This window comes from Jaculus jaculus, chromosome 18 (genome assembly GCF_020740685.1).
Source record: "Jaculus jaculus isolate mJacJac1 chromosome 18, mJacJac1.mat.Y.cur, whole genome shotgun sequence".
NCBI classification, from domain to species: Eukaryota; Metazoa; Chordata; class Mammalia; order Rodentia; family Dipodidae; genus Jaculus; species Jaculus jaculus.
In genome coordinates, this window is record NC_059119.1 from 10,475,615 (window position 1) to 10,488,995 (window position 13,381).

At 41.7% G+C, this 13,381-nt stretch overlaps 1 protein-coding gene and 1 long non-coding RNA gene across 3 annotated transcripts in view; one reads left to right on the forward strand and one right to left on the reverse strand.

Annotated features, from left to right (window-relative positions):
- The window catches only part of Tet1 (tet methylcytosine dioxygenase 1), an 88,863-nt gene that overhangs the window by 70,157 nt on the left and 5,325 nt on the right, over positions 1-13,381 (forward strand). For both annotated transcript variants that reach the window (XM_045137286.1, XM_045137287.1), the window contains 4 exons: positions 3,793-3,943; positions 4,623-4,709; positions 8,133-8,222; positions 10,220-10,357. In XM_045137286.1, coding sequence (XP_044993221.1) covers positions 3,793-3,943; positions 4,623-4,709; positions 8,133-8,222; positions 10,220-10,357 — 466 coding nt within the window. The remainder of the gene's footprint in view (positions 1-3,792; positions 3,944-4,622; positions 4,710-8,132; positions 8,223-10,219; positions 10,358-13,381) is intronic.
- Positions 5,060-13,381, reverse strand: part of LOC123455768 — a 28,926-nt gene continuing 20,604 nt past the window's right edge. Inside the window, exon 3 of the long non-coding RNA XR_006634125.1 lies at positions 5,060-5,156. This is a non-coding gene — a long non-coding RNA (uncharacterized LOC123455768). The remainder of the gene's footprint in view (positions 5,157-13,381) is intronic.

Consider the following 13,381-nt stretch of genomic DNA (forward strand, 5'->3'; position numbering starts at 1 on the left):
GAGAATGAGAAAAGGACCAGATCCCTTTGCCACTGCAATTGAACTACAGATGCATGTACCACTTTGGGCATCTGGCTTTGTATGGGTACTAGGGAATGGAACCAGGGTCATCAGGCTTTGAAAGCAAGAGCCTTTAAGTGCTGAGCCATCTCTCTGGCCTTTCAACTGTATTTTCATTTTGTTTGTTTTTGTTTTTCTTTTTTTTTTTTGTTTTTGTTTTTGTTTTTTCAAGGTAGGGTCTCACTCTAGCCCAGGCTGACCTGGAATTCACTATGGTGTCTCAGGGTGGCCTCGAACTCACTGCGATCCTCCTACCTCTGCCTCCCAAGTGCTGGGATTAAAGGCATGTGCCACCACGCCCGGCTAGTATCCTATATTTTAATACTGTGTAGGGAAAGTCAGTGTTATCTGTTTTGGGAGGGTATCTTTTTTGTTTTGTCTAGTTTATTTTTATTTTTAATATTTTTTAAAGTTATTATTATTATTATTTATTTATTTGAGACAGAGAGGTGAAGAGAGAGAGAATGGGCACTCCAGAGTCCCTAGCCACTGAAAGCGAACTCCAGATGCATGTGCCACCATGTGCATCTGGCTTACATGGGTACTGGGGAATCAAACCCAGGTCCTTTGGCTTTGCAGGCAAGTGCCTTAACTGCTAAGCCATCTCTCCAGCCCCTGTTTTTATTTATTTATTTGAGAGAGAGAGAGTGCCAATGAACTCCAGACACATGCACCACCTTGTGCATCTGGCTTTAAGTGGATCCTGGGGTATCAAATCTGTTTCCTTTGGCTTTGCAGGCAAGTGGCTTAACTGTTAGTCCATCTCTCCATCCCCATCTTTTTTTTTTTTTAATTTAATTAAGTAATTTATTTGGAGAGAGAGAGAGAAAAAAAATGAATGAGTACACTAGTGCCCCTAGCCATTGCAAATGAATGCCAAATGCATATGCACCACTTTGTGCATCTGGCAATCCTCCTATCACTGCCTCCAGGGTGCTGCTATTAAAAGCATGTGCTAGCATGCCTGGCTCTTTTTTTGTTTTTGTTTTTGTTTTTCAAGGTAGGGTTTCACTCTGGCCCAGGCTAACCTGGAATTAACTACATAATCTCGGGGTGGCCTTGAACTCATGGTGATCCTCCTACCTCTGCCTCCCAAGCGCTGTGATTAAAGGCGTGTGCCACCACGCCCAGCTTTTAATTTTTTGTTTGTTAATTTTTATGTATTTATTTGAGAGTGACAGGCAGAGAGAAGGAGGCAGAGAGAAAGAGAATGGGCACGCCAGGGCTTCTAACCACTGCAAACGAACTCCAGATGCATGTACCACCTTATGCATCTGGCTAACGTGGGTCCTGGGGACTGAGCCCCGAACCGGGGTCGTTAGGCTTCACACGTAAGCGCTTAACCACTAAGCCATCTCTCTAGCCCTTGACTGGCTCTTTTAATATGTGATTTGAGATAAGGTTTCTCATAGCCCATTCAAGGCTTGCCTTGTGCTTAACATATAGATGAGGATGAACTCAAAGTTCTTGCTCTTCTGACTATATAATATACATGTACCACCATGTTGAGTCAATCCTTGTTGTATTCTGTATAAGCAATGTCATATAATTTTCCTGCTTTTCATAAATAATTTTTTTTTTTTTTGGTTTTTCAAGATAGGGTCTTACTCTCTAGCCCAAGCTGACCTGGAATTTGCTATGGAGTCTCAGGGTGGCCTCGAACTCACAGTGATCTACCTACCTCTGCCTCCCTCCTGAGTACTGGGATTAAAGGTGTGCACCACCACACCTTTTGTTTTGTTCTATAAACTTCTGTAGTATTTTCCTTTAAATAAAAAAAAAAAAATCACAGATTAGGGAGATGACATTTATTTGAGAGAGGGAGAGAGATGAATAGAGAATGAGATAATGGGCATACCAGGGCCTCTAGCCACTACGAATAAACTCAATATGCATGGGCAACCTTCAGCATCTGGCTTACATGGATCCTGGGGAATAGAACATGGATCCTTTAGCTTTGCAGGCAAGTGCCTTAACTGCTAAGCCATCTCTCCAGCCCTCTCTTAAAAAAGAAAATTTTAAAAAATACTTACTTGCAAGCAGAACGAAAAAGGGACAGAGAATGGGCACACCAGGGCCTCTAGCCACTGCAAATGAACTTCAGATGTATGTACCACTTTGTGCATCTGGCTTTCGTGGGTACTGCGGAATCAAGCCTGGGTTGTTAGGCTTCACAGGCAAATGCCTTAACTGATGAGCCATCTCTCCAGCCCTTGATATCATTTTTATTTATTTATTTGCAAGCAGAGAAACAGAAGAGACAGAGAAATTGGGCATGCCAGGGCCTCTATCCACTGCAAACAAACTCCATAAGCGTGTGCCACTTTTGTGTATCTGGCTGTATGTGGAGGGTACTGGGGAATCAAATCCCAAGTCATTAAGCTTTGCAGGCAGGTGTCGTAACCCCCAAGTCATCTCTCCAGCCCACACAAAGTGCTTTCTTCGCACGTATGTGTACCTGAGTTTAGAACCCCCAGACTCCATGTCAAAAATCAGCAGCTGCAAGTCTCCCATACTCACAGCCTACCCACAGTCTGGAAGGTCCCGCCTCAGATGAGGTGGAGAATAAGGAATCACACCCAGACGTTTTCCAATGACCTTCACAAATGGACCTGCACTAATATATATATATACACATACATATACACACCCCAAAACTGAGTATATAAATAAAAATTAAAAATATAATGTTAGGTTAGAGGTAGATCTACTTAGCACTTAGAAGGTTGTGGGTTCATTCTTCAGCACCAGAGAAAATAAGTAAATAAAAAAACCTATAAATATATATCTTTAAGAATTTTTTTTTCCCTTTCTACTTGGTATGGGACTAAAACTCAAGGCTTCAACGTGCTAGATGAACACTCTAACGTCATCTGTAACCCTTAGTGTTTATAATATTTGGTCAGTTCATAGAATAGTAGATGGTATTTCCTTGGTTTCATGTCATTTTACTTATAACCTAAGTATTGTCGTGTTTACTATAGAGTCTAGCTTAAGCGTTCCTTTTGAGTTGACAGTAATTGTGCCTCCAATATATCACATATTTCACTTTTTATCAGTCTCATAAAAGAAAGAAAATTAATTAAATCTGTCATTTTGGACATGAAGGAGCTAAAGTCTAAACAGATAATGCTATATTATTTCATTGTAAATCATGGAGTATCATCCAGGTATTATATTTCTCTCTACTTTGGATATCTCCAAATTTTTATTTTTATTTATCTATGTGTGAGAGAGAGAGTAAGTGAGTGAGAAAGAAGCAGAAATCAAGAGAGAGGCAGAGAGAGAATGGATGCACCAGGGCCTCCAGCTACCAAAAATGAATTCCAGATATATGCACCCCTTGTGCATCTGGCTTACATGGTCCTGGGCCATTGAACCTGGGTCCTTTGGCTTTGCAGGCAAGTGCCGTAACTACTAAGTCATATCTCCAGTGTACGATGGATATTTTAGATTCTAATTTACAATCTTGAAAAAACATTTCAGTGAAATGTTAGCTATGAAATAGTAAAATGTGGGTCATGAGTGGATGTGGAGTAGGAGAGCATCAACTTTCATGCCAGCCAGGGCCAAATACTGAGTCAGTTTCCAAAAATATGATGAAAATGACATGAAGTGATGAAAACGATGACGTGTTCGCTAATTGCTTTCTCAGCTCATGCACTGGCCGCAGGCTCCTGTGGGAGGGAAACCATGCTTTCCAGGTTGACTTTTGGGATTGCTCTCTTGCAGCCGCACCTGCACCTGTCAGGGCGTCAACCCAGAGACATGTGGTGCTTCCTTCTCCTTTGGCTGTTCCTGGAGCATGTATTTCAACGGGTGTAAATTTGGGAGGAGTCCAAGGCCCAGAAGATTCAGAATTGATCCAAGTTCTCCCATACATGTAAGCATCCTTTTCATATTTGATTACCCTAAATGTATACAGATATAGTCTTTAAATTTTTAATGAAACATTAATGTAATTACATATTAAAAATCATTAAGCCAGGTATGGTGGTGCACACCTTTAATCCCAGGACTTGGGAGATAGAGGTAGGAGGATCGTTGTGAGTTCAGGGCCAGTGTGAGACTATATAGTGAATCACCGGACAGCATGGACTAGAGCAAGGCCCTACCTCAAGACAAAAATAAAAATAAAAACAATAAAATAATAAGGAAATGCATAGATGGGTGTGGTGGCACACACCTTTTGTCCCAGCACTTGGGAGGCTAAGGTAAGATCACTGTGAGTTCAAGGCCAGCCTGGACCACAGAGTAAGTACCTGGTCAGCCTGTTGCTTCAGTGACGTTTAATCCCAGTGAGACCCTACCTCAATAAACCAAAAGAAGAAAGAAAGAGATAAAGAGAGAGAGAAAGAAAGAAAGCCCACTAAATAATCTGTAAGTAAATCATCAAGGTTTCAAATAGCTCCACATTTCAGCTTCCCTTGGTTCTCCCTTCTTCTACTCCCCACCCCCATAAGGAATCGTTGCTCAAAGAAACTAGAATTTTGTAGCCAATCCAAGTAGAAAAAAAGCCCTTTGCCAGTATTTTAAAGACTCAGAAAGTTTACTGCCCGCAGACCTACTATGAAAGAATTACTAGAGGACGTAATCGAAAAAGAAGATATATGAAACCGGAACGAGTCTGTCCGGAACACAAGGCCGTGGTGAGCAAAGCATTTGGTCACATTTATACTGTTATGCTTTTCAAGTTAAAACAAGAGCTTATTATCACCTTGGGGGCAGGGAGGCAGTGGGGCTAAGTGTGGGAGAGTTTCAGTGCTTTGTTCGGGCAAATAAAATGTATAGATTAATTTAACACAAAGAATGGTGATTTCCAAACGTGGAACAGCAACCAAAAAACCATCTTATATTGCAAGTCACTGAATAATCATTGCAATATCAAGAGTAAACAGGCTGAATCAGAAAATGACAGCCTAATTACATATGACAACTAACATTTTCAGATGCTTATATCTGATGGATTAAACTTTAAACCTTTCATGTGGTCCACACCGACAATCCGAGCACCTGGAGGCGGAGGTGGAGGTCGTCGTCCTCTACAAATTCCAGGCCAGCTTGAGACCTTCGCCTCATAGAACTCCAGATATCACCTAGAATAATAACTTGAGTATCAATGGATAAATCATGCCTCACAGCTTGGAAAACACCATTCTAAATAGTATCCCACCCCTTAAAAATATTGGTATGTCAAAGTAATTTTTAATGAATGCAAACAAATTATATATTTAATCAATTGTGGAAGAAAAAACATTTTTAAGGAAAACAACACTGTAATCCAGCAAAAGGTGTTAAATCATCAGAACTCAAGAGAATGAGAAGCACTTCATAAGCCAGGTATAGTTAATCCAAGTATGTGATGTAGTTGTTATAATCTTACAGCCTTTAGAAAAGCTCAGGTGTTCTTAATGAACTCTATAAAGTGATCATCAAAGATATTCAGTAGGCTGTAGAGATGGCTTAGTGATTAAGGCACTTGCCTGCAAAGTCTGAGGACCCAGGTCCAATTTCCCCAAAACCCACGTAAGCCAGATGCACAAGGTAGTGCATGCATCTGGAGATCACCTGTAATGGCTAGAGGCCCTGACATGCCCATCTCTCTCTCCTCTCTGTCTCTAATAAATAAATTTTTATTTTATTTTATTTATCTGAATGAGAGACAAGAGAGGCAGATAGAGAATGGGTGCGTCTTTCTGTGATATAATAGCACTTATTTGTATGTAAATGTTAGGTTTATTAGCATATTATTATATTTTTATATTGTTTAGTGTTGCTATGTCATTGATGACTATAAGCTTGGGTATTTTAATTGTAAGTGGGTACTGGGGAATGAAACCTGGTTCCTTATGCTTCGCAGTAGGCAAGTACCTTAACTGCTAAGCCATTCATCTCTCCAGCCCCCTGAACCAGTTAGAGTTAAGAAACATAATCAAAATCCACTAAGTGTTCTACATCATTATAAAGTTTCTCTCAGGTTGAGGCACCAAAGTAAGCTAGAGATAATTTTTTTTGGAAGCAGATCTCTGAGTTTGAACTCCTACCTCAGCTTCCCTAGTGCCAGTACTAAAGGCATGCACAACCATGTCTGGGTAGAAGTGGATATTTTTTTTCAAGGTGGGTCTCACTGTAGCCATGCCTACCTGTAGTTCACTATGTAGTCTCAGGCTGGCCTCAAACTCACAGTGAGCTGCCCACTTAGGCCTCTTGATTGTTTGGATTAAAGAAAGGTATGTGTGCCACCTTCGTTGGCTGGAGATAGATTTTATATACATGTAATTTTGTTGTTGTTTTTGTTATTATTATTTATTTAGTTTTTGATTTTTCCAGGTAAGGTCTCTCTGTAGCCCAAGCCGACCTGGAATTCACTATGTAGTCTCATGGTGGCCTCGAACTCACAGAAGTCTTACTACCTCTGCTTCCCAAGTGCTAGAATTAAAGGCGTGCGCCACGACCCTTAGCCCACAAAACTTTCAGTGCATGTAGTAACTTTTGTTTTGAAAGATTGATTTACAGCATGACAACTTCTAGTACTTCAGATTAAGAAAGGGCACACAACTCAAGGGCTGCGCGGTGGCTCAGCAGATAAAAATGCTTGCCCCACACACCTACAAACAAGTTCAATCCCAGTGCCACCCCTCCCATAGCAGCTGGAGCAACATGGCACAGGTGTCTGTCTTCTCAAGATGCCTGTAGTGCAGCAGGGAAAATCAGTAAACTAGACTGGTGCCCATAGCAGTAAAAAGATATACACGACAGGCTTAAAACCCACATGCACTCCCCCCCCACCACATACATACACACAAATAATATTAAGTAAAAAAAGACGAGGGCTTAGCAATTAAGGTGCTTGCCTGCAAAGCCCAAGAACTCCAGTTTAATACCCCAGTACCCCATAAGCCAGATGCACAAGATAGCACATGTGTCTGGAGTTCCTTTGCAGTGGCTAGAGGCCCTGACATGGCCATTCTCTCTTTCTGTCTCTCTCTCTCTCTCTCTCTCAAATAAATGGATAACAAAATAAAAATTTCTTTTTAAAAAAGAGAAACATCAGCCAGGTGTGGTGTCATACCCCTTTAATCCCAGCATTTGGGAGGCAGAGGTAGGAGGATTGCCATGAGTTGAAGGCCACCCTGAGACTCCATAGTGAATTCCAGGTCAGCCTGGGCTAGAGTGAGTTCCTACCTGGAAGAAAAAAAAAAAGAAGAGAGAGAGAGACAGAAACATTAGAGATATCTCAAACAAAATAGCAAAATGGAAGGAGAGGACTAACACACCAAGGTTATGTATCCTCTCATTTCCACATGCTTACAGTCCACATACATACACATTAATTATACCAAGTAAAAAAGAGTACATAAGGCCGGGCGTGGTAGCGCACGCCTTTAATCCCAGCATTAGGGAGGCAAAGGTAGGAGGATCGCCATGAGTTCAAGGCCACTGAGACTACAGAGTAAATTCCAGGGTAGCCTGGGCTAGAGTGAGACCCTTCCTCAAAAAACCAAGAAAAAGGGACTGGGGAAATGGCTTAGTGGTTGCAGCATTTGTCTGTAAAGCCTAAGGACCTGGACCCACATAAGCCAGATGCACAAGGGCCACATGTGTCTCGAGTTCATATGCAATGGCTAGAGGCCCTGGAGTGCCCATTCTCTCTCTGTCTCTTTCTGTCTCATAAATAAATAAAATATTTTTTTAAAGAATACATAAATTATCCTCTACTTAAAAAAATTGTTGATTTGAAAGGGAGAGAGAGACATGTACACACACACATACAGACAGAGAATGAGCATGCCAGGGCCTCCAGCCACTGCCAATGAACTCCAGACACATGCGCCACCTTGTGCATCTGGTTTATGTGGGTCCTGGGGAACCGAACCTGGGTCCTTTGGCACTGCAGGCAAGCGCCTTGACCACTAAGCCATCCCTCCAGCCCTATCCTATATTCTTGACACTTATTCATGGTGTGTCTGTGCATTAGCTACTCTTTCAGAAATTGTTTATCTTGATATTTTTATATATTAAACTCTTTCTGTCATTCTAAATTAACTTGTGTGGACTATTTTTTCCTTTAGGAAAAAAACCTTGAAGATAATTTACAGAGTTTGGCAACAGAATTAGCTCCAGTTTATAAGCAAATGGCTCCAGTTGCTTACCAAAATCAGGTGTGTTTTGGAATTTTTTGTTTGCTTTGCGTTGTTTTGGAAGGGTCTCACTCTAGCTCAGGCAAACCTGGAATTCACTATGGAGTCTCAGGGTGGCCTCAAACTCACAGCAATCCTCAATTCTCCTTCCTCTGCCTCCCCAGTGCTGGGATTAAAGGTGTGCACCACCACACCCAGCTGTTTACTTTGTTTTTTAACTTTTATTTTGGATTTTTTTTTTTTTTTTTTTTTTTTTTTTTTTTTGGTGGTGCATGCCTTTAATCCCAGCACTCGGAAGATAGCGGTAGGAGGATTACCTTGAGTTCGAGTCCATTCTGAGACTACTTAGTGAATTCCAGGTCCGCCTAGGCTACAGTGAGACCCTACCTCAAAAAAAAAATATGTAAAAACACCACACACACACACACACACACACACACACACACACACACGCACGAAGAAGAAAAAAGCCAGCCATGGTGGCACATGCCTTTAATCCTAGCACTCAGGAGGCGAGATAGGAGGATCATGAGTTCAAGGCCAGTCCAGGGCTACGGAGGGAATACCAGGTCAACTTGGGCTCAGACCCTACCAGGAAAAAAAAAAAAAGAAAAAAAGACAAGTTTATCTTAAGCTTCAGGGTCCCTCTGGAAAGCCATTGCTGCCTCAGGACTTGTTAGGTAAGAATCTGGTACACAGGTTGTGCTCCTCTGAAATTCTTTCCTCTAAATTCCAACAGCAAGTAAACAATAATGTATTGCCTTCCAAGTTAATTTCAAACAATAATGATTCAAAATGAAACTAGTTCTATGAAAATGAATTAACTTCAAAGTTAAAGGGAGAAAGTGATCCTTTAAGTAATTTGGCTTCTTTTTTATTTTTTTTTTAAGTGCTGGGATTAAAGGTGTGTGCCACCATGCCTGGCTCTTGTTTCTTTCTTTCTTTTTTTTTTTTTAATTAACATTTGCCATGATTATAAAAAAATATCCCATGGTAATTCCCACACACACACACTTTCCCCTTTGAAATTCCATTCTCCATCACATTACCTCCCCATCTCAATCATTGTACTTATATATATACAATATATATATATATGTATATATATATATATATATATATAAATATAATATCAACCTATTAAGTATCCTCCTCCATTCCTTTCTCTTCCCTTTATTTTTATTTTTTTTTAATTATTTATTTATTTATTTGAGAGCGACAGACACAGAGAGAAAGACAGATAGAGGGAGAGAGAGAATGGGCACGCCAGGGCTTCCAGCCTCTGCAAACGAACTCCAGACGCGTGCGCCCCCTTGTGCATCTGGCTAACGTGGGACCTGGGGAACCAAGCCTCGAACCGGGGTCCTTAGGCTTCACAGGCAAGCACTTAACCGTTAAGCCATCTCTCCAGCCCTCTCTTCCCTTTATATCTCCTTTTTAGCTTACTGGCCTCTGCTAGTAAGTATTTTCCTTCTCACACAGAAGCCCAATCATCTGTAGCTAGGATCTACATATGAGGGAGAACATGTGGCACTTGGCTTTCTGGGCCTGGGTTACCTCACTTAGTATAATCCTTTTATTTTGGAAACTTTTATTCTGGTTGAAACTTTGTCATGTGTTGAATGTTTTAGGGATTGTTTTATTTTTCTTTTTGTTTTTTCCTGAGGTAGGGTCTCACTGTAGTCCATGCTGACCTTGAACACACTCTGTATTCCCAGGCGGCCTAGAACTCAACAATCCTCCTACTTCTGCCTCCTGAGAACTGGGATTAAGTATGCATCACCACACCTGGCAAGTTTAGTCTTTATTAAGTGATTCTATCTGGGCATGGTGGCACACGCTTTTAATCCCAGTACTCATGAGGCAGAAGGAGGTTTGCTGAGTTGGAGGCCACCCTGAGACAACATAGTGGATTCCAGGTTAGCCTGGGCTAGAGCGAGATCCGACCTGGAAGAAAGGGGAAAAAAGAAGAGTGATTCTAACTGTTAAATGCATGCCTTTTGATTTATTTTCTTCAGGTAGAATATGAACATGTTGCTCGAGAATGTCGCCTTGGCAGCAAGGAAGGGCGTCCATTTTCTGGGGTCACTGCCTGTTTAGACTTCTGTGCCCATCCTCACAGGGACATCCACAACATGAATAATGGAAGCACCGTGGTAAGCACCCAAGTGGCTTTTCTTTGCTGTATGTGCAGTCCTTCTGTGGGACTGTTTTATAGAACAATCATTTTATTTATATATATATATATATGATGGGACCTTCAGCCACTGCAAACAAACTCCAGAGGCCTGCGCCACTTTGCATCTGGCTTATGTGGGTCCTGGGGAATCAAACCTGGGTCCTTTAGCTTTGTAGGCTAGCACCTTAACCACTAAGCCATCCCTCCAACCCTAAAAATATTTTTATTAAAAAACTTTTTATCCATGTGTGGTGGCACACACCTTTAATCCCAGCACTCAGGAGGCAGAGGTAGGAGGATCACCGTGAGTTCAAGGCCACCCTGAGACTCCATAGTGAATTCCTGATCTATAGCAAGAACCTATGGTGGAAAAAAAATTTACTTATATTTACTTACATGAAACAGACTTACATATTGGCTTACCATGGTCTCTTAAACAATTTTTTTTGTTTTGTTTTGTTTTTCGAGGTAGGATCTCACTCTAGCCCAGGCTGACCTGGAATTCACTATGTAGTCTCAGGGTGGCCTCAAACTCACGGCGATCCTCCTATCTCTGCCTCCCGAGTGCTGGGATTAAAGGTGTGCGCCACCATGCCCGGCAAGGATTAAATAAATATTTTGTTGAAAGATTTGAATTACATGTTGAATTGTGGTATTTTTGATGCAGGGTAGGAATACCTGATGATTTAAGACTGGAAAGGCTGAGGAGGAAAGGATATCCTTGGCTAGATGGAGGAATCCTGCTTCACAAGTATGTTGATGGTGGCTGTAGAGATGGCTTAGCCATTAAGGCGCTTGTCTGTGAAGCCTAAGGACCCAGGTTCTGTTCTCCAGCTCCCATATAAGCCAGAGGCACATGGTAGTGCATGCGTCTGTAGTTTGTTTGCAGTGGCCAGAGGCCCTGGCACACCTTCTGTCTCTAATAAATAAATAAAAATAAACATAAATTTTTTTTAAAAAATTAGTAAATGGGGGCTGGAGAGATGCAGTCAGTGGGTAGAAGCCTCAGTGTGCTCGTTCTATTTGCTTCTCTCTCTCTCTCTGGAAGCCTCAGTGTTCCCGTTCTATTTGCTTCCCTCTCTCTCTCTAGAAGCCTCAGTGTGCCCATTCTATTTGCTTCCCTCTCTCTCTCTAGAAGCCTCAGTGTGCCCATTCTATTTGCTTCTCTCTCTCTCTAGAAGCCTCAGTGTGCCCATTCTATTTGCTTCCCCTCCCTCTCTCTCTCTCTCTCTCTCTCTCTAGAAGCCTCAGTGTGCCCATTCTATTTGCTTCTCTCTTTCTGTCTCTCTCTCTCTCAAAGCCTCTGTGTGCCCATTCTATTTGCTTCTCTCTCTCAAATAAATAAGTAAATGGCCTCACATGGTGGGGCACAGCTTTAATCCCAGCACTCAGGAGGTAGAGGTAGATCTCTGGAATGGCCCTCTTGCTATTGAAAGTGAACTCCACCTGCTTGCATTACGTGGTTCATTTGGCTTTACATGGGTGGCTTGGTAATTGAACACAGGCTGGCAGGCTTTGCAAGCAATTCCTTTAGCCACTGAGCCATTTCCCCAGCCCCAGAAGTCAATTTAGAACATGTCAGAAGACTAGGAATGATCGGAGAAAAGCACAGGTGTTGAGCACGTATGCCACAACTGTCAACCTAGCCCAGGGACGATGTTGGCAGCAGGATCAGCAGGTCAGGGCTTGCCCGGGGTTTGATAATGACTTGGAAGCCACCCTGAATTACATAAGACCTGGGTTAAGAAAATGAGAATTGGGTAGAGAGGTGGACTAGCAGTTAAGGTGCTTACCTACAAAACCCAGGGGCCCAGGTTGGATTTCCCCAGTACTAGTGTAAGCGAGGTGCACAGGTGGCACATGCATCTGGAGTTTGTTTGCAGCAGCCCAAGGTCCTGGCATACCCATTTTCTCTCTCTCTGCCCACCCTTCAAATAAATAACTTAAAATAAAATAAAAAATATTAGAGTCAGGCGTGGTGGCACATGTCTTTAATCCCAGCACTCGGGAGGCCGAGGTAGGAGGATCACTGTGAGTTCGAGGCCACCCTGAAACTACATAGTGAATTATGTCTGGACTGGAGTGAAACCCTACTTTGAGAAACAAAAATAAATAGATAAATAAAATATATTTTAAAAAAAGAAAGAAAGAAAATCAGGGCTGGGGAAATGGCTTAGCAGTTAAAGCATTTTCCTGCAAAGCCTAAGGACCTCGGTTCGATTTCCCAGGACCCATGGAAACCAGATGCACAAGGGGGCACATGCATCTGGAGTTGTTTTTTTTGTTTGTTTGTTTGTTTTGTTTTTTGCAGTGGCTGGAGGCCCTGGCATGCCCATTTATTTTCTTTCTCTCTCTCGCTCTCTCCCCTCCCTGTCTGTCACTCTCAAATAAATAAATAGTGCAGTCCATACTTATAAAAAATAAAATAAAAGTCAAGATCTGGAATCAAATAAATAAGTAAAATAATATTTTTTTAAAAAAAGGAAAACAAGAATGAAAGGGGGGGAGACAGGCTGGAGATATTGCTCAATGGTTACAGGCACCTTTTTACAGAGCTTGATAGCCTGGGTTCATTTCCCCAGTATCCACATGAAGCCAGATGCACAAAGTGGCACATCTGGAACTCATTTACAGTTGCACCAGGCTCTGTTTACTCTCTCTAATTCATATTTTTTCTCTCTCTTCTTGCAAATAAACAAACATATTTTAAAAAATAGGAAGGAGCCAGGCGTGGTGGCATATGCCTTTAATCCCAGCACTGGGGAGGCAAAGATAGGAGGATCGCCATGAGTTCAAGGCCACCCTGAGACTACACAGTGAATTCCAGGTCAGCCAGAGCTAAAGTGAGACCCTACCTTGAAAAAAAAAAAACAAAAACAAACAAACAAACAAACAAAAAACAAGTAAAAAATAGGACAGGAGTACAGACGAAAAGCATGAGTAAATTTGTATGTTTTAAAGTATGATTATATTGTACAGAACTCAAAATTATACTTTGTTC